Here is a 21,571-nt window from a genome sequence, read left to right on the forward strand (position 1 = left end):
ACGACAGCACCCCTTCACTTCCCTCCCTTATATATTAGTTTGCATATGAGCACTATTAAGGGTGATTGGTTCTTGTAAATATACGTAATTAAGATAAAATGATAATATAGAATTGCCTACTAAAACTGTTGGGCGGTTCCTCGCAATCTCTGTAACCCAAACTGTGGGAGCGAGGGGGGCCGCCCCTTTTATCTCTCCGTAGGGTTTCCTGTTCCTAGGGGCGGATCCCCTCTCTCAGTGGGTGCTGTCGTGGCTCTATAAAAGAGCATTACCGGTACGTAATCCGGTGTTTTACTTCACTTTTTCACTCTGATTTTAGAATCCTAGCAGTGAACATTGTCTCATTACAAGCATTTACAGCAGCACTTGTCCTCTCATAATGCTGTCACCTCAGATGCAGAACTGTACCTGATCATAACGACTACAGTACAGCACAGTTGAACCTTGTCTGATTACAAACACAAGAAGCAGATTTGCAGTTGGCTACTTGCAGTGCTACCAGCTTTGCTGTACTGCTATTACCCCACACTGGCTCCCTGTGAGATGGAAGCTAAAGCACTGAAAGGACTGCAGCTGAAAATGTGCTTGTAATGAAATAAACGTCACTTTTTTTGTACTGTGTTAGCTTTGCTGTTCTATGTAAGCTCTGCTTTACTGTGTTAGGCCCACTTCACATATCAATGTCTCCAGTACGTGAGGTGACAGTTTTCACACCTACTGGAGGCACTTAAATATGTAGACCCATTCAAATCTATGAGTCTGCGCACACATCAGTGTGTTACCAGGGACCATGTGTCAGTGTGCAAAAAACATAGATGTCTGTTTTTCTTCCATAATACATCCCACACACACACACACTGATGATACACAAGTGACATCCATGTGTCATCAGTGCGACACGTATCGGCGTCTGGGAAAAGCTTTACAGTTATCGCTGTTCCCGGGCACCAGATGTTGAATCCTACTCTCATCATTGCCGCCTAGTTAGGCAACGGTGTTGACAGTTGTAGTCGGCACCCGCCATCTGTATATCGCCCGTAATAAATAAATGTTTTTGTGGGTTTTTTTAAATGGTGTGGGGTCCCCCTTAATTTTCCTAACCAGCTGAGGGAAAGCAAACAGCTGGGGGCTGTTGTTATTATTCTAGGAAGGGGCCAATAGCCATAAAGGTTACCAGCCTGTTAATAACAGCTCACAGCTCTCTGCGTAGCCTTTATTGGTTAGTCAAATGGGAGACCCAAAAAAATAAGGATATGGGGTCTTCCCCTATTTTTACTAACCAGCAAAGGTTAAACAGACAGCTGGGGGCTGATATTAGTAGGCTAGAAAGAGGCCATGGATATTGGCCCCCTCCCAGACGAAGAACACCAACCCTCATCACCTCCAGAAAAGGCGCATCCATCAGATGCACCAATTCTGGCGCTTAGCCTCACCTCTTCCCACTTGCCCTGGCGCGTTGGCAAGTGAGATAACAGTTTTAGGGTTGATATCAAATGTTTTATACCCACTGACATCAAGCCCAGGGGTTACTAATGGTGAGGCGTCTATCAGACACGCCCATTACTAACCTGGTGGTCAAAATTAATAAAGACAACACAGAAAAAGTCCTTTAATTGTACAAATTACTGGGCTCTTCCCTCATGAGAATGCGGCTACAGTGATGAGCGGTGACATAATTAAAGGGGTTGTCTGAGCTTTCTGTATAATTTGTGTGTACCTAGGATGCAGAATGCTGACAGTATGTAATATGCTCCCTGTCAGCATTCTGCATGGTGTCCCAGGTATCGCCGCGGTGTCCTGATTCTTCAGGAACTGCTCACTCCCAGACTAGAGTTTTCCTGTCTGGCAGAGCCCATTAGTAACTAACTAGCTAACTAACTGTCACTATATCATTGGTCGTAACCATTGATACCTAAGGTCCTGCAATGCCTGCAAATGAGGAAAGATACATAACGAATCAGAAAACTTATACTACATTTTCTAATTGGAGGTATTTGCTAATATTATTATTATACCTACTACCTATTAAGATAGGATCTTGTAGATGGGAATACTCCTATAAGTCAGTCCTACAGTGACATTTTCCTTAGTATATTTCTGTTGGCACTACCATGGAAAAGAAAAATATTCTCCTCTCTCCTATGGTGCTTCCATGAGTCGTGAGATTCAAATTAACAGTAATTATCATTTTGGTGTAAGCTGGTACAAAAAAACGTAATCAGGTTGTGCAAAAAAATCCCAGTAAAATGTATAAATGTTCTCTTCACTCATCAAATTTGAAAATAAAAGTGGATAAACAGCTACTGTTTGGGCTTCTTTAGATATCGCAGCCATATATTGTCAGAGCAATAAGGGCGAATTCAGACATTCATGAAACATAATCCAAGTACAGACCATGATGCATGGACTGCTTGCTGTTATGGAGCCTTGTTGAGTTTGGGCCTGAATTTGCCCTTATTCCCATTATATTTGGGAGTCAGGTCACCCTGAAGGAACCCAGTTCCATTTAGTTTTTATAGTCCTTTGTGGGACAATCGTACTTTCCTGATTATCAGATGCCAGATTAAAGACTGTTACTGCACTTCTTAATTTCAATGTTAAATAATCAAAAAACTGTTCAGGTTAAACTAATAAAATATTAAAATGTCCAACGTATTGACATTTAGGCCATGTGCACACGTTCAGTATTTTTTGCGTTTTTTCACATTTTTTCGCTATAAAGACGTGATAAAAACGCGAAAAAAACGCTAACATATGCCTCCTATTATTTACAGGGTATTCCGCATTTTTTGTGCAAATGTTGCATTTTTTTTCCGCGAAAAAAATCGCATCGCGGAAAAAAAAGCAACATGTTCATTAAAAATGCGGAATTGCGGGGATTCCGCACACCTAGGAGTGCATTGATCTGCTTACTTCCCGCATGGGGCTGTGCACACCATGCGGGAAGTAAGCAGATTATGTGCGGTTGGTACCCAGGGTGGAGGAGAGGAGACTCTCCTCCAGGCCCTGGGCACCATATAATTGGTCAAAAAAAAAGAATTAAAATAAAAAATAGTGATATACTCACCTTCGATGGCCTCCGGAGTCTTCCCGCCTCTCCGGTGCATGCTGCCGCTTCGGTTCCTATAGCTGGTGTGCGGTGAAGGACCTGCGATGACGTCGCGGTCTTGTGATTGGTCGCGAGACCGGTCATGTGACCGCTCACGTGACCGCGACGTCATGGAAGGTCCTGCACACACACAGCATCTATAGGAACGGACGCCGCTGAGGAGATCCGCTGTCTGCAGGTGAGTATAAGCATTTTTTTTATTGTTTTTTATTATTTTTAAACATTCTATCTTTTACTATAGATGCTGCATAGGCAGCATCTATAGTAAAAAGTTGGTCACACTTGTCAAACACTATGTTTGACAAGTGTGACCAACCTGTCAGTTTTCCAAGCGATGCTACAGATCGCTTGGAAAACTTTAGCATTCTGCAAGCTAATTTCGCTTGCAAAATGCTAAAAAAACGCGAAAAAAACGGGAAAAAAACCGCAAAAAAAAATGCGGATTTCTTGCAGAAAATTTCCGGTTTTCTTCAGGAAATTTCTGCAAGAAATCCGGACGTGTGCACATACCCTTACAGTAGGTTTCATTATAATTTCAGAATTTTCTTCCAATTCCACCAGTCACCAGTGTCGTTTATTGCTACATATTGTTTAGCCGTCACTCACCTCGGTTCTGGCGGTTTCATGGCAGCAGCAGTCTGACTGGTCTTGCCGTCTTGTCTGTTTTTCACATCACTCTCTTTGCCGTCCTCTTCTGAATTCTGTAGAAGTATTTTGAGAAAGTGGAAATAAACATTACACTTTATCACTTCTCAGGAATATGGAGGTGTTCAGACCATACAAAAGCAAACGGCACTTTATAACCTTCCTCTTTATCTCCATTCACTCCGAGATACTAGAGTAAATCCCCAGCGCTGGCCTACAAGACACATTTAGGCTATGTTCACACTTTGCGGGTTTTGCCGCGGATCTGCAGCGGATTTGACACTGCAGATCCGCAGCAGTTTTCCATGCAGGGTACAGTACAATGTTACCCTATGGAAAACAAAACCCGCTGTGCACATGCTGTGGATTTCCGCGCAAAAAGCCGCGCGGCTTTTCTGCGGAAAAAAAGAAGGAGCATGTCACTTCTTGGTGCAGAATCGCAGCGATTCTGCACCCATAGAAATGCATTGATCCGCTAACTTCCCGCATGGGGCTGTGCCCACGTTGCGGGAAGTTAAGCGGATAATGTGCCGATGGTACCCGGGGTGGAGGAGAGGAGACTCTCCTCCAGGCCCTGGGAACCATATTTTGGTGTAAAAAAAAGAATAAAAATAAAAAATAATCCTATACTCACCTCTCTGCGCTGCCCGCGGCGTCCGGTCTCAGTTGCTGTGCCGAACAGGACCTGTGGTGACGTCGCGGTCACATGACCGTGATGACGCCGCGGTCACATGACCGTGACGTGACGAAGGTCCTTGTCAGCACAGCCGCTTGCAGCGCCGAGGAGATCGCGACGTCAGAGGGTGAGTATAAGGAGATTTTTGTGTACTCACCGTAAAATCTCTTTCTCTTAGCCTCTAATTGGGGGACACAGGACCATGGGTGTTATGCTGCTGTCCACTAGGAGGCGACACTATGCATAATCTGAAAAAGATTAACTGTGGCTCCTCCTGTGCAGTATACACCCCTGGACGGCATCAGCCTTCTCCAGTTTTGTGCAAAAGCAGTAGGAGGAACGTAACATGAATAACATAATTATGCCTGTAAGAAGGCAACTATGTACGAGCTCAAGAAACAATATGAGAACTCAACAGTTACAACAGCCCGGAAAGGGCAACAGGGTGGGAGCTGTGTCCCCCAATTAGAGGCTAAGAGAAAGAGATTTTACGGTGAGTACACAAAAATCTCCTTTACTCTGTCGCCTCATTGGGGGACACAGGACCATGGGACGTCCTAAAGCAGTCCCTGGGTGGGAAGCAATGGACGAATATTGTGCAGACAGGCCCGTACACTTAGGGCACCGCCGCCTGCAGGACACGTCTACCCAGGCTCGCGTCCGCTGAGGACTGGGTATGAACCCTGTAGTGTTTAGTAAACGTGTGTAAGCTAGTCCAAGTGGCCGCCTTACACACTTGTTGTGCCGAAGCCTGGTGCCGAATGGCCCAGGAGGCCCCTACCGCCCGTGTAGAGTGTGCCATAATACCGGCTGGAAGAGGAGAATTCTTAAGGCGGTACGCCTCTTGTATGGTGGATTTGATCCACCTGGCAAGAGTAGCTTTGGAAGCTGGCATACCCTTGTGGCCGCCTTCCGGAAGGAGGAAAAGGGAATCAGACCTCCGGAAGGACGCAGTCCTAGACACGTATATACGCAAAGCCCTGACAAGGTCAAGCGTATGCAGAGCCTTCTCCACTCTATGAACCGGAACCGGACAAAGGGATGGTAGTGAAATTTCCTCATTGAGGTGGAAGTCGGACACAACCTTCGGAAGGAAGGATGGGACCGTACGAAGAACTACCTTGTCCTGGTGAAATGCCAGGAAAGGCCGTCTGCAGGAGAGTGCTGTCAGTTCAGACACCCTGCGTAGCGAGGTGATTGCCACCAGGAAAACCACCTTCTGGGAAAGAAGGCGGAGCGGGACCTCCTTAAGGGGTTCGAAGGGTGGTTCCTGCAATGCTGTCAGGACCAGGTTGAGGTCCCACGTTTCCAGTGGTCGTCTGTAGGGGGGAACCAATCGGGAAACCCCCTGAAGGAAAGTTCTTACTTGCGGCTTGGTAGCAATGCGCTTTTGGAAAAGCACTGAGAGGGCTGACACCTGGCTCTTAAGTGAGCCCAATGACAGCCTGGCCTCCAGACCCGATTGGAGAAAACCAAGTACTTTGGGTAGGGAATAAGGGAGTGGGATCTGGCCACGAGATTCGCACCAGGTAAAGAAAGCTTTCCAGGTACGGTAATAAATCTTGGTAGAGGCTGGTTTCCGTGCTCTGATCATGGTTCCAATGACATCTGCTGAGAGCCCTGCCTGGGTTAGAACCCAGGTCTCAAGGGCCACGCCGTCAAATTGAGAGCCCCTGAGTTCTGGTGGTAGAACGGCCCTTGTGATAGAAGATCGTGGCGGTCGGGGAGACGCCAGGGGGCGTCTGCTGTGAGCTGTACGATGTCGGCGTACCATGTGCGTCTGGGCCAGTCCGGTGCAATGAGGATGGTTGGAACTCCCTCTTGTTTGATCTTCCTCACCACTCTGGATATCAGGGGGAGAGGTGGAAAAATATACAGAAGCTGGAACTGGGTCCAGTCCTGAACCAGAGCGTCTGCTCCGAGCGACCGCGGATCGTGTGTTCTGGCAATGAAGTTGGAGACCTTGGCATTAAAATAGGATGCCATTAGGTCCACATCCGGGGTCCCCCAGCGGAGACAGATCTGTTGAAAAATTTCGGGATGGAGAGACCACTCTCCCGAGTCTATTCCTTGTCGGCTGAGGAAGTCTGCTTCCCAGTTGTCCACACCCGGAATGTGGACCGCCGAAAGAACCGACCCTGTGTCCTCCGCCCAGCGGAGGATATGTGATACTTCCCGCATCGCCTGGGTACTGCGGGTCCCCCCTTGATGATTCACATATGCCACAGCCGTGGCATTATCCGACTGTATCCTGATGTGAGAGGCTGCCAGTAAGTGATGGAAGGCCCTCAATGCCAGAAGGATGGCACGAATTTCCAGGATGTTGATGAGCATGGTCGCTTCCGCTGGGGACCACTTGCCCTGTGCCCTGTGGTGTAGGTGCACCGCACCCCAACCCGTCAGACTCGCGTCGGTGGTCAGAACCTTCCATTGACCTGAGAGAAAGGATTTCCCCTTTGCTAGCGAGGTTGGCTTGAGCCACCAGTGCAGGGACCTCCTGGTTGACGACGTTAGCTGGAACTCCCTGTCGAGAGAGAAGGGATTCCTGTCCCAGGACTTGAGAATGGCTAGTTGGAGAGGTCTGAGGTGAAACTGGGCAAATGGGACGGCTTCTATTGCTGCTGCCATCTTGCCGAGGACTCTCATGGCAAACCGGAGAGATCGAGGGGGTTTGCGGAGGAGGGTGCGAACTGCTAGTCGGAGGGCCAGTGCCTTGTCCTTGGGAAGGAGCACTAGACCCCTGGAGGTGTTGAATAACATTCCCAGGAAGGTCAGAGACTGACTCGGGGTTGGTGATGACTTTTGTAGGTTGATTAACCAGCCCATGCGACTGAGAGTATCGGTTGTGATTGAGACGCTGAACTCGCAGTCCTTGAAGGTGGGAGCCTTGATGAGTAGATCGTCCAGGTATGGAACGACTACTATGCCTCTGGAATGCAGGACGTCCATGGTTGCTGCCATGACCTTGGTGAACACTCTGGGAGCCGTGGCGAGTCCAAAGGGGAGAGCCACGAATTGGTAGTGGTCCTGGCCTATTGCAAACCTGAGAAACCTCTGATGGGCAGGTGCAATGGGTATATGCAGGTATGCGTCTTGTATGTCTATGGAGGCGAGATATTCTCCCTTCTCCATGGACGCAATGATGGACCGAAGGGACTCCATGCGGAAGTGACGGACCCGTACATATTTGTTGAGCTGTTTTAGGTCTAGTATGGGCCGTACGCTGCCTCCTTTCTTGGGAACTACGAACAGATTGGAGTAGAACCCTCGGAAGCGGTCGGTCGTGGGTACCAGTACTATGATTCCTGCTTGAAAAAGCAAGGAGACCGCTTGGTGGTAGGCACGAGCCTTGGCTGGCGGTTTTGGGGGGACAGAGAGGAAGAATCCGTCCGGTGGGTTGGAGGTGAAGTCTATTTTGTATCCGGAAGACACTAGTTCCATGACCCACCTGTCTTCTGTAATAGGCAGCCAGACTTGATGAAAGAGCAAAAGTCGGCCGCCTACTGGTGTGGTGTCTTCCGGAGTTCGTGAGTCATGAGGAGGAGAAAGTCTGAGATTTTCCTCCTCTGGGCTTAGACTGGCCTGCTTTTGACTGCCAGGTGTTGTCCGGCCTTTGCGTCGATCGTGAGTTGTCCCTGCGTGTGGAACAGTTACGATTTTGTACTGGACGTGAGACGAACCAGCCGGAGGCATTCCGAAAGGATCGGAATCGAGTTTGGTTACGCTTCTAGTAAGTGCGTTTAGGTTTCAGTTGGGGAAGAGAAGTACTCTTACCCCCTGTGGCGTTGGATATCATAGTGTCCAACTGTTCACCGAAAAGTCTCCCACTGAGGTAGGGGAGGTGCGTGAGGGACTTCTTTGAGGCTGCGTCTGCTTTCCATTCCCGCAGCCAGAGGATACGCCGAATCGTGATGGCGTTTGATGCTATCCCCGCGACTCCCCTTGCTGAATCCAGAGCTGCATGGAGCATGTAATCTGCTACAACAGCAATTTGAACCGCTTGGTCCGACAGTTCAGGAGCGGATGCTTGGAAGGCCTGTAAATTCTTTGCCCAGGCCAGGATGGCCTTGGCAGCCCAAACTGAGGCGAACGCGGGAGCCAGGGATGCCCCTGCTGCCTCGAAAATTGAACGAGCCATGCGTTCTACCTGCCGGTCTGCTGCGTCCCTGAGGGTTGAGCTATCTGGCAGTGAAAGGAGGGTCTGTGCTGCTAGCCTGGAGACTGGGGGATCCACTTCAGGTGCATCTGTCCATTCCTTGGTGTCCTTCTGTGGGAAGGGGTACCTCGCCTCCAGATATTTGCGATTAGCGAATTTTTTCTCAGGCTGTGAGAGCTGTTTTTTAAGGATCGCCTTAAACTCTGGGTGGTTAGAGAAAACCTTAGGCGGCTGCAGAGGTCCTTCAAAGGAAATCTTATGTTCTGGGGCCTCTGGTGGCGGATCAGAAATGTCCAGCACCCGATGGATGGACGATATTATGTCCTCAACTAGCGCTGTATTGCTAGGAGGGATTGGGATCAGGGACCCCTCCGTTTCTCTGTCCGAGTCAGAGTCGCAGATGCCTTCCGAATCCTGTGTATTACTGGTGGGCTGGGGAGGAGGCCTTCTCTGGTTGGGGATTGCGGAGATCTGCATTGTCTGTCCCTGGAATGGGACGGTCTAGATGACCTGGAGCTACGGTGTCTCTCCCTAGAGGGGGATGACCGTGTGCTATGGGATGACGCAGATGGACTTGATCTATGGATCCGCTTGCGTCCTGACCTAGACGTGGATGTGCCAGGGTCATCTTGTTCCTGAGTCAAGCTCTCCCTTTGCTGGGTAACGGTCATAGCCGGGGCATGACCCTGCAGAGCCTGAAGCAATGTGGAGGTTAGGTTATCTATAGATTGCGTCATAGATTGCGATATCTGAGTAGCCCATTCCGGCGTGGCATTAGACACCGAGGCATTGGCAGGGGCTTCTTGAGGCTGTGACACAGTAGTTTGTATACAGTTCTGACAATGCGGGTACGTGCTACTACTGGGGAGAGCGGTCCCGCAGGCTGTGCAGAATGCATAATAGCAGTTCTGCCTGGTTCTCTTGGACCGTGAGCCCTGCATAGTGCACAAAGTGCAGAGGTGCTGCCAGCAGATGGACCTTACAGGGGTAGAGAACCCACAGGGGAGCCTTATAGGTAATATGGATTCATAGCTGAGTAAAAAGAACCCAGCTGTGATCTTACCCCACCAGTGTGCCCGTAGGTCCAGCGCCGAAGATCCACAGTCCTGTGCCCCCCGGAGACTGGCTGCCTGGTCCTGGTCCTGCAGACCGGGAGATGCAGTAATCTGCAGCCGAAAATGGCTGCAGAGACAGAGAAGAGAGGAGGAGAAGGGGGCGGAGAGATGTAAAAAGGCGGCAAGGCTGTGTAAAAACACGCCCTTTCTGTCTCGATCCGCCCCTTGTATGACACGGTAGAGTGTCATATTTGTCATCCGGGGGCGGGCCGGGGGGTGGAGAGGAGGCTGTGGCTTCAGCTAGGCCGAAGCCGGGGCCTAAAGTAGATGCCTGAGGCCCAGAAGGGCTCCAGGCCGGCGCGAAAGTCCGGGAGGGGGTCGGATCTGAACCGGACCCCTCCGGATTTAAAGGCAGGATAGCGGTGGGGCTGTAAGCGAGAGGGGGGCCCTGTGAGGGGTCCCCCTGAGGCAGTATAGAGCTGGTGCTGCCGCAGAGACAGGGACGCAGGGAGCCCTGTGTCTGTATGTGCCATGCCTGCCTGCACTCCTCCCGGCCCCAACAGGAGCCCGCAGCTGGGCTGGGGTCCCTGGATGCAGGCGCAGTGTGCTGGCCCATTGCTGGGAGCTGTAGGATGCTGCCTGTACAGGCCCTACCTGAGGTGTCTCAACCTAATACCCCCAGAGGGGGATAGGGAGGGTGCTTGTCACCTTCAGGGGCCTTTATCCTCGCCTCGACCTCAACCCAGAAACCAAAAGGAATTGGGGAAGGAGGGGGGTCTCGACTTCGAACCAACACCCGAGGGGCTGGGGAAGGAGCAGCATGGGGAATAGCCATCTCAACTTCAACTGGGCACCCCATAATAGGGGGCCGAGGAAGGAGCCATGCCGGGAGTCTCACAGGAGACCCTCTTTTCTTCATCTGTAATCCCGTCGGAAAACTGAGTAAAAATCTTTAGGTGTGCCTCCTTTGCGACACTAAGCAAAAACTGGAGAAGGCTGATGCCGTCCAGGGGTGTATACTGCACAGGAGGAGCCACAGTTAATCTTTTTCAGATTATGCATAGTGTCGCCTCCTAGTGGACAGCAGCATAACACCCATGGTCCTGTGTCCCCCAATGAGGCGACAGAGTAAGCCAATTTTTATTATTTTTTACATTACTATTGATGCTGCATATTGCTGCATATGCAGCATCAATAGTACAGGAGTAATCCCGCAGCGGAAACCGCGGAACAAACCACGATAAATCTGCAGGGATAACCGCAGCGGTTTTGCCCTGCAGATTTATCAATTCCGCTGCGGGATTAACCCGCAGAGGAACCCGCAAAGTGTGAACGTGGCCTTACATTCTGAGTACCCGCCGGGTTTCTATGTTACAGTTTTTATCCAAGTCCACCTCAGTGTTGTGTTACTGTAAAAAGTCTAAGGATATCATCACAAAATGTTTGAAGTGGATTTATTTTTTCTCTGAAATACCACAGCTATCTCCTATCCAAATAATAGTACCCAGCAATGGCAGTAAACAGTGTGATGGCGCTGCGGTGTTCTGCTCCGTACAATGTTTACATCTGGCCGTTGTTGCTGGGCTGGTAACAGCTGATCGGTGCAGAATACCCTTTAATGTAGCAGATTTGCCATCCAAATGTTAGTAAATGCGTCCTTTACGCATGGATTGCACAAGACACAACCCATAGAGAAGAGTGGATTTGTTTTTATTTTTCTCTAACATTGTCGATGTAGTAAAATGTTCTTAAAGGGGTAGTCCACTACTAGGACAACCCCTTCTGAATCTGAATGTTTGACCCCATTAAAATAAAAACACTTATACTCACCTCCCGTGCAGGCGCCATTCCAGTGGTGTCAGCACTCATGTTCCCGGAGCTCACATGAGGTGTCACGTGAGCCCTGAACCCAATCCGCGCTGGCATCCCTGTCCCCCCTTTCGGGCACTTACTGGCTAACCTATCACTTTCTCTTCATTACTTGTATGTCCGAAGGCGGGGGCAGGTATGCCAGCACTGATTGGGTGCAGGGCTCACATGACAAAACCTCACATAAGCCCCGGGAACATTCCAGCATGGGAGGTGAGTGTAAGTGTTTTTATTTTAATGGGGGCAAGCATTCAGATTCAGAAGGGACCTCCTTAGTCATAATTTTTTTTTTTCTCTCTGAAAAAAACGCTTTAAAGAGAATCTGTCAGCAGGTTTTTGCTACCTCATCTGAGAGAAGCATGATGTAGGCAAAGAGAAGCTGAATCCAACGATGTATCACTTAGATTACTTGGTGAAGCCGTTCTCACACAGATTTAGCAATGAAGCAGGGCTGAGAAAGCTATCCCCGCCCCCATCAGGCTGTGTATATACAATGTACATATACAGTGAGCTGCCTATCACAGGAGCGGCTGTGTCGGAACAGCGTGCACATGCTGCTGTGTCTGAGCAATAATAAGTGTCTGGTGCTAAAACAATCATTGCAAGCAAATGATAGCACATAGCTTGATAAGAGACACATCACTGAAATCTGTGTTTTAACTCCTACCTCCTGCTGTCTTCAGATTACATAGCAAAATCCTGCTGACAGATTCCCTTTAAACTTCAGAAGCAGGTTGCAGAACAGGACTCTAGATGTTTCTTATATGTTACATACCTGCTTTTTCTGATACATCTCATAATTGATTGCCTGGACTTCTTTCAGCTGTTCTTTGAGACCAATGAGAGTATCTTGCTTGTCATGAATATCTTTCTCCAAAAGGCTTACGGCAAACTCAATTTCACGTTGTACCCGTACTGGCACAGGATCGGAATCGGATTCCTGCAATGGGGATCAACATGATGACTGAATTATCCTCTGATTAACAAAATGCTCTTGTGGCAGATTTATCAAGCTAAATGGCATAGGTTACACAAAAACAAAAATGTCTTTCATGTCTTGCACCATATGTAGACACTTTATGAGCATTGGCTGAGAAGAGGCAGGGTCTAACATGCCCCAAAACATACTGTAGAGCAGAATCGTAAGTCAACTAAAAAGTAGAGAAAACTTAGACTAGGCAGTCGTAAAATACAACCACTATGATAAATGTCGTGCATTTTAAAACTCTAGTCATAGGGGCCGATTCATCCAAAGCTGTACCACCAGAAAACTGGTGTAAAACCTTTTAAAAGTTGCAAATTGTTTGTGCAACTCATGAGTGTGCAGAAATGTTGCGACTTTTGGCATTTTCCAGTTTGAATCGGCTCTGCTGAAATGGGACAAGCTGGGATGGGCAATGGCCATGCACACTCGTCCTGTTAATTAAAACGTTGCGTTTTGTATGCCAGAAATGCTACTCCAATCTCTGCCAGGAAACATTTATGGCACAGCTCACGTAGGGGCACGTCACTCAGAGGATGCGCCAGTATTGTTAAGTGGCGTGAAGGAATTTGACGCCTTGTACTTTAGCAAGACTCTCGTAGCGCAAATGTGTCTTAATGAATTGGCCCCTAGGCGACGAGATATCGTTGCCGAGATCTGAATCTGAGCATGTGCCACTCCCGGCGGCCATTTTCCCAGAGGCCACCGCATCGCAGCAATGGAGCTGCGGGGGCCTCCGGGCTTTGACGAAATGCCGGCGGAGACCACACACGCAGCACAGTGCCCCGCCGACGCTGGCGCACCACAAAGCACCGCCACCGCCGCTCCAACCTGGGAAGGGAGGCTGCATCAGGACTGCCACCACAGGATTTGTAAGTATATTCCGACCATAAGACGAACCCCCATTTTCCCCAAAAAAAGTTTTGGGAAAAAAGTGCGCCTTATGGTCCGAAAAATACGGTACATTCCTGTTAGGTGTCAAGTACCCACTGCTGGGTATCTGGAACCATGTCCGCTGCGGCCTCCCATTCTCCTTCAGCCGCAGTGGAGCCTGCTCAGCAGAGACATCGGTCCCAGCGTCCGGCTCAAGAAGATACTGTGCATTTGGTTACAGCTGCCATCCCAGGTTCAGCCTTTGTAACCAGCATTGATCAGCGGCGAGCAGACGTTCCAGGGACTAAGTCCTGATTTTCTTCTACTGAGCATGCCCACGGGACGACCTCTCATTGGTGGTCGGGGGTCACATGCTCAGGTCCTGTAGCAGCTCCGATTGGAGTACTAGGAAGGTCCTGGAAGGCTATAGATATAAAAGGTTCGCAAGGCCGCTCGGCCATGTGCTAGTATAAATCAGAAATCGTGTGTGTGTGGATGTGTGACTGAATCTGGTGAAAGCTCCTTAATCATACCCATCCCTAGTGCTGTTGAATGTACTTGGGTGATTGGAGCTACCTAGTGCCAGACTGTGCCATCCAGCACTAGGCACGAGTACACAGCGTCAATTAGCAGAGACCGCCAGTGCGGCGCCTTGCGCAACTGGTGTGCTTTCCTGGCCCTAGTTAGGGTGGTTAGTGGCATCCGCAAGAGCGGCGCTTTACGCACTCAGTGCAGTAAATCATTATTTAGGCAGTTTCAGCGCCGAGCGCTAGTGGTCTAGAGGGACTCTAACCCCGTGTCCTTGTGCAGAGTCCTGTGACCAAACACTAGCGTTCACTCTGCGGTATTGCGGCCCTGTGACGCAACAGGGTTTGCCTCCTTACATACCAGGTGAAGCTAACCCGTGTGTGTTCACATTATACCGCTATATACTGTCCGCCATTACCGAGCAGCAGGTGTCATGTCTGCACGGTGGACCCCGGGCTGAGAACGCACCTTATACCATCCTTCTAATTATTTGGTGCGTTCTGCCAGCCTTAACACATTCCTATGTAAAAGCAACCTTCTCCCTGAGATTAAAGATGTAGTGTGCACATAACCATTAACAGAAAGCCTACTTGTTTTAGATATTGTGGGATCCAAGTGGTAAGACCCCACAATCAGACATTAACCGCACATGATATGGTGAGAAAGCCCCTGAGGACGTGTTATCACTTCATCCCATATTGCCTTCAGCGTACCTGAGCCAGCTGTGATTCGTCATGGTGAGTACATATGTCAGTAAAGATTTCACTCATTCCATGTCCCGGATGTTGTCTGTACATCTGCTCGGCTTCAATTTCAGCTTTGGCCGCCTGTATGTAAAATGATTTACCGTACTTTAAAACGATATCCAATGATCTGTGGTTAAGATATGGCATCTATATGGGAATCAGGTAACATTCATGCTTCCACTGTGGCAGGATTAAAGTGCAATCTTTTGCTGAAATAACTTGGCTTACTCCTCTTTACCTCAAGATGTTGCGCTCTCATGAAAATCATGGCGTTTTCATTCCTTAACTGGTGATTTTCTTCCTGAAGTTTGATAATATTATTCTGCGCTATCGCCAACTGAAAGACAAACACAGTTTGGATGTTGGAGAACAAAGTAACCACAGACAGAGAACTATATACAGTGCCTTGCGAAAATATTCGGCCCCCTGGAACTTTTCAACCTTTTCCCACATATCATGCTTCAAACATAAAGATACCAAATGTAAATTTTGGAACACAATTGTGAAGTTGAACGAAATTTATTGGTTATTTTAAATTTTTGTGCAAATTCAAAAACTGGAAAGTGGGGCGTGCAATATTATTCGGCCCCTTTAACTTAATACTTTGTTGCGCCACCAATTTTGCTGCGATTACGGCTGCAAGTCACTTGGGGTATGTCTCTATCAGTTTTGTACATCGAGAGGTGGAAATTCTTGCCCATTCTTCTTTGGCAAGCTCGAGCTCAGTGAGGTTTGATGGAGATCGTTTGTGAACAGCAGTTTTCAGCTCTTTCCACAGATTTTCGATTGGATTGAGGTCTGGACTTTGACTTGGCCATTCTAACACCTGGAAACGTTCATTTGTGAACCATTCCATTGTAGATTTTGCTTTATGTTTGGGATCATTGTCTTGTTGGAAGACAAATCTACGTCCCAGTCTCAGGTCTTTTGCAGACTCCAACAGGTTTTCTTCAAGAATGGTCCTGTATTTGGCTCCATCCATCTTCCCATCAATTTTAACCATCTTCCCTGTCCCTGCTGAAGAAAAGCAGGCCCAAACCATGATGCTTCCACCACCATGTTTGACAGTGGGGATGGTGTGTTCAGGGTGATGAGCTGTGTTGCCTTTACGCCAAACATATCGTTTGGCATTGTTGCCAAAAAGTTCGATTTTGGTTTCATCTAACCAGAGCACCTTCTTCCACATGTTTGGTGTGTCTCCCAGGTGGTTTGCTGCAAACTTTAAACAACACTTTTTATGGATATCTTTGAGAAATGGCTTTCTTCTTGCCACTCTTCTATAAAGGCCAGATTTGTGCAGTATACAACTGATTGTTGTCCTATGGACAGACTGGTCCACCTCAGCTGTAGATCTTTGCAGTTCATCCAGAGTGATCAAGGGCCTCTTGGCTGCATCACTGATCAGTCTTCTCCTTGTCTGAGATGAAAGTTTAGAGGGACGGCCGGGTCTTGGTAGATTTGCAGTGGTATGATACTCCTTCCATTTCAATATGATCGCTTGCACAGTGCTCCTTGGGACGTTTAAAGTTTTGGAAATCATTTTGTATTCAAATCCGGCTTTAAACTTCTCCACAATAGTATCACGGACCTGCCTGTTTTGTTCCTTGGTCTTCATGATGCTCTCTGTGCTTCAAACAGAACCCAGAGACTATCACAGAGCAGGTGCATTTATACAGAGACTTGATTACACACAGGTGGGTTATATTTATCATCATTAGGCATTTAGGACAACAATGGATCATTCAGAGATCAACAATGAACTTTTGGAGTGACTTTGCTGCACTGAAAGTAAAGGGACCGAATAATATTGCACGCCCCACTTTTCAGTTTTTGATTTTCAACAAAAATTTTAAATAACCAATAAATTTCGTTCAATTTCACAATTGTGTTCCACTTGTTGTTGATTATTCACCAAAAATTTACATTTGGTATCTTTGTTTGAAGCATGATATGTGAAAAAAGGTTGAAAAGTTCCAGGGAGCCGAATACTTTCGCAAGGCACTGTATATTCATATGCTGATCTCTCCGTATATGGGCCTTATATAAAGATGTTATATATACCTTCAGGTCCGGGTGGACTTTAATTCTCTAAATAGAACAGCACCATAGACGCCAATGAAACATTAATCTGTTGGTTTCATATGTGTATATTGCAATTATAGGGACATTTTGGAACCATAAGCCTTCATCGTGTACAAGAGATACCGAATCTTGTGCTCATCTCTTGCCTGGACTGTCAGCAGCACATTAAGTCAAGTACCACCTCTATGTGCTGCTGACTGTCCAGGACATATGCATGATACGCAGAAAAATCAGTATATTGTACAGCAGGATAATGTACTATAATTGTAATATATTTTGATGGAAACAATAAACTAATGTTCCCTGGTGCTGGTCTATATGTGGTTACCTGCAGCTGACTTTTAAAGTCTGACTCACTGCACACTTTGTTCAATATTTCATTTTTCACTCATTACACTATATGGGCAAAACTACGCTAACACCTGGTAATCATCCAGTCATATGGAGCTAAGACCTCTAAAATAGAAATAGATGCATCGGTTGTAATGTCTGTCTGATCAGATCAAAAAGGCAATATTGAATAGACTTGGCGCTAGTTGCTCCCTCTGTATCAAGTCACATAGAAACCTGAGTGTTCACCTTTTAACCCCTATACAAGGACCTGGACAAACAACGGGGCCTCTTAGGTTGCATCCACTGAGTAGCTGCTGGCAAGAAGAGTAAGGCCATGTGCACATGTTCAGGATTTTTCGCGTTTTTTTCGCGTTTTTTCGCTATAAAAACGCGAAAAAAACGCTAACATATGCCTCCTATTATTTACAGGGTATTCCGCATTTTTTGTGCAAATGTTGCATTTTTTTCCGCGAAAAAATCACATTGCGGAAAAAAAAGCAACATGTTCATTAAAAATGCGGAATTGCGGGGATTCCGCACACCTAGGAGTGCATTGATCTGCTTACTTCCCGCACGGGGCTGTGCACACCATGCGGGAAGTATGAGATCGGCTGTCTGCAGAGGGTGAGTATAACCATTTTTTTATTTTTTTTATTATTTTTAAACATTCTATCTTTTACTATAGATGCTGCATAAGCAGCATCTATAGTAAAAAGTTGGTCACACTTGTCAAACAGTACTTGTACTTGTCACACAGCCAGGAACTGGATCAGAAGACAAACCATAGTCAGGAAAATATTGGGGGTCAGGTACCTGATGGACAGGTAAAAATGTCAAAAAGGCTGTGACAGAGTCAAGAGGCTGTGACAGAGTCACTGGTAATGTAATAGAGGGGAGATATGTTTCACTACTCCTAATGGCGTCAGTGATATAAAATCCAGAGTTTTATTTCCTCCAGCACAGTAAGTGTTGCGAGGGTTAAGTTATGTTATGGGCTCATTTTTAGGGGGACATTCATAGAGCAGGTGGAAGAGTGTCCCCTCATATCTGCCCCTACAGATCTGGCACCGCTGTGTGCTGAAAGGACCTTGGTGATGTCAAAGGCATGTGATCAGTCACGTAGTTGAGGAGTCACATGGTCTGGGCTTAAATGGCTGAAGGAAAGAACTTTCAGGGTTCAGTGGGTGCTCCTGGACAAGGAGCACTCCAGGGCTGTGTTGCATGGTCGTGTGAAGCTGAACACTATGTGTTCTGCCAGCCGTGAGCGGGAGGAATCCCGCTCACAGAAGGACTGTGTTGGTTCTGCCACCATTTTGTTTTGTTTCCCTGTTTTGCCCAGAGGGCTGTATTTTTCTTTATCACACCTTGGCTTATGCTGCCTACAATAAACCCAAGGAAGTTCTTAAAGCCGCAGTGTACCTGTGTCTACCTCTGTGTGCAGTCGAGTGAGCAGCTCTACCACAAGGAATACGAATATGAGCTCAGGAAATCAGCCAAGGGAGGGTCTGGAACACAACAGCATAGGAGAACACTAGCAGTATACGGAAACCAAATAAAATAACTGGTTACTCCCAGGGGACTGGTGAGAGTTTAAATAGGATGTGGTACTGTCACATAGGCCAAAGCAGGACGCTAATTACCCCTGTTGAGTAGTTGGGGAGAACACCAAATTCTCCCTAACTGGAACGAAAAGTCACAGCCACACCAGAATTCCTAGCTGGAAGCACCTGTGGTGCCCAGTGATTTCTGCAATGCTGCGCTCTCTAGCACCACCCATCAGTTTTCCAACACTCATAGGAAAATCCTTCTCACTATTATGACAACTGTTCTGGTAAAAGAGTGTTAATCGTATTACAGTGAAAATCTAGGAAAAAAATACTTGTATCGAGTGTCAAATAAAATGTAGACTCAAGGCCTCCATAATTTAGCCAAACCGACCATTATCCGTGGTATCAGCTGACAGTCCAATGTGCGTGGGGTCTCCAGACTTCCCCAACAGAGATGATGTCGGGAAGGACAAGGCTGAGACTTATTAGATTTCCACGGTCGAATCTTTTGTCGGACTGTGGATCTCTCAAGGAATGGGGGCTTAAGGCCTACTGTGCAGAGGTCCATGCAAGAGCATGCAAAGCCACTATTCTGTGCTATGGTGCGTTAGCGTTAGTGTGAGCTGCAGATGGTGCTGCACTTCAAAGTTATTCTCCAGTAGCTTACCAATAATATCCCCATAATGTTATGACTTATGGAGCGTGCCAACATTTTTGCACCTGTCAGATTCATGCACAAACTGCCCACAGCCTAATCTGATTAGTACACATTTTCCAATCTCTTGCATTACCTCTTCAATAAGTTTTGCATTAGATTTCTCCAGTGTATCAATTCTTGAATGAAGACTGCTCACAGTGCCGCTGCAAGCAAGAGACAACACAACATGTTACATTACTGTATTATTAAACAAGTGTTCAGTTTATTTAATATAAACAGATGAGATATAGCAAAAAACCAAGAATGATGAAATGAAGACATCAAGACACACAGAATGGCTGTAAGTGTATGTGCACATGACAACTTTTACACATGAGAACCCAGCAAGTTTTCGCCGACATCTTTTGTTCTAAAGCATCTTTTTGGTAGTTTTTTGTTTGTGATGTTGTATTGAATAAGTTAGATTAGCAGCTATGAAGTGGAAGACACCTGAAGAATGCTCAGGACAATTCTTTTAACCGCTTGGTGTTTATGGAAACCTGAAGAAGTTTAAAGAAGCTCAAAATATAACATATGAACAGCAAGTCGTATTTACATATAAATGCATATGTTCATTCTGTTTAATGTTTATGTTGCTCTTTTTCAGGCAGGTTACGGAGCGTAGTCACCTGAAAAGAACATCTTGTGCAGATACTCTAATTATCAAGATTCATGATTGGTTCCATTAACAAAGTTTTGTGATTCACTATGCAAAATCAGAATTCACATCCTATGCACAAATTATATTTCTTGGGTTATGCATTGATTTCACATGTTGACATTTAAAGGGACTGAGTCATTGGAAAATTACCTATTGTTTAAATCAGATTTTGTGATGTGTGTATTATAAAAAAGTCATTTTTTCATATCACAATCTTTATTAAAAAAAAACCCACAAGCGCAAAAACCCATTTTTAAGCAATTAATTCTAATACAATTTACTATCAATTTCTGAAAATGATTGGCATTTATGTTCAGACTGCATCGAAACAAAACATTATGCCAGGCTTGCTCTCCAAGGAATATGTCAGGGGTTGCAAGCTAATGCAAGCTAATGAATAACTCACTCACTTACTTCAGTTGTCTGTTTAGTTCTTCGACATAGTTCTTCTGGTCCAGTATTGCAGAAATGTGCACATTCCTTACAATGAAAGAGAAGAGTTTTTTGGTAATTTCATTAATATAAATCTGAAAAAATAATCAGAAACTTTAGAGACTGTCAAAATCACAAATCATATCTACATAAATAAATAAATACAGATGAAGTGGTTCTCCAAAGTTCCCACTGCTGAGACCCTCTACTTGTATCACTTAGAGAACAATTGTGTAAGAAGCCATTACACAGTGAATGTCCTCCAAACCAGCCCGGACACAGCCTATATCATTCCATTATTAGACAGGAGAACTTGTAACAAATATTACCTCCCCTCTCTGTTATGATCGTCTTCTTCTGATTTTAGATATATGGAGAAATCAATCACTCCAACCTACGACAGAGAATTTACAAAGAAAACATGATGTCAGAGAACTGCTGTAATGCAAGGTTATCATCAGAGCCACACAGGTTAACAGATGTTTTGCAAAACTGGATCATTCAGGAATAATTTACTGCATCCTGGTCACTTGTTAGGGATAGATAGCCAAAAGCCCCAATGAAAGAGACCCAAGTACTCTATTTATCAAAGCTTTTATCCCAGAAAACTGATGTAAAAGTTTTAAAAAGTTACAAAAGCTGGGGAAGAGCCGGAACGGGGCATAGCTATGCCCACCCATCAACTTCAGCAAAAGTGCCAGCGTTTCGTATCCCAGAAATATAACTCCAGTCCCTGACTGCAGTAGCATTTCTGGAAAGGTGTGCGCAACGCCAGTCTTAATAAATTGGCTCTGTGAGTTTCCTGAGATACACTGTGGCCACACTAATTGTTAAAAGTGCTTCTCCAAACAGGTGCTGACAAATAAAAATTACCATCAGTCTTTCTATAAACGCAAGGGGAATTTCCACCTCCCTATTGGACTCTCTTAGGTAATCAGATACCCATTTTATCCACAGAAGTAAGTTGCAGCAATTGGATTATCCCTTTTCAGAAAACTTTAGACCATGAGCTGCAATAATTATTAGTAATGAGCGAGTGTACTCGTTGCTGGGGTGTCCTCCGAGTATTTGTTAGTGTTCTGAGATTTAGTTTTCATCCCTGCAGCTGAATGATTTACAGCTACTAGCCAGCCTAAGTACATGTGGGGGTTGCCTGGTTGCTAGGGAATCCCCACATGTA

The 21,571-nt window shown here is 46.5% G+C and overlaps 1 protein-coding gene across 5 annotated transcripts in view; it reads right to left on the reverse strand.

Moving 5' to 3' along the window:
- Positions 1 to 21,571, reverse strand: part of RUFY2 (RUN and FYVE domain containing 2) — a 106,601-nt gene that overhangs the window by 61,149 nt on the left and 23,881 nt on the right. For all 5 annotated transcript variants that reach the window (XM_077259015.1, XM_077259018.1, XM_077259017.1 and 2 more), the window contains exons 7-13: positions 20,721 to 20,785; positions 20,374 to 20,439; positions 19,393 to 19,462; positions 14,878 to 14,976; positions 14,607 to 14,720; positions 12,286 to 12,450; positions 3,716 to 3,810 (exon numbers count right to left, since the gene is read on the reverse strand). In XM_077259015.1, the coding sequence (XP_077115130.1) occupies positions 3,716 to 3,810; positions 12,286 to 12,450; positions 14,607 to 14,720; positions 14,878 to 14,976; positions 19,393 to 19,462; positions 20,374 to 20,439; positions 20,721 to 20,785 (674 nt within the window). The remainder of the gene's footprint in view (positions 1 to 3,715; positions 3,811 to 12,285; positions 12,451 to 14,606; positions 14,721 to 14,877; positions 14,977 to 19,392; positions 19,463 to 20,373; positions 20,440 to 20,720; positions 20,786 to 21,571) is intronic.

Source organism: Ranitomeya variabilis, chromosome 4 (assembly GCF_051348905.1).
Source record: "Ranitomeya variabilis isolate aRanVar5 chromosome 4, aRanVar5.hap1, whole genome shotgun sequence".
Lineage (NCBI taxonomy): Eukaryota > Metazoa > Chordata > Amphibia > Anura > Dendrobatidae > Ranitomeya > Ranitomeya variabilis.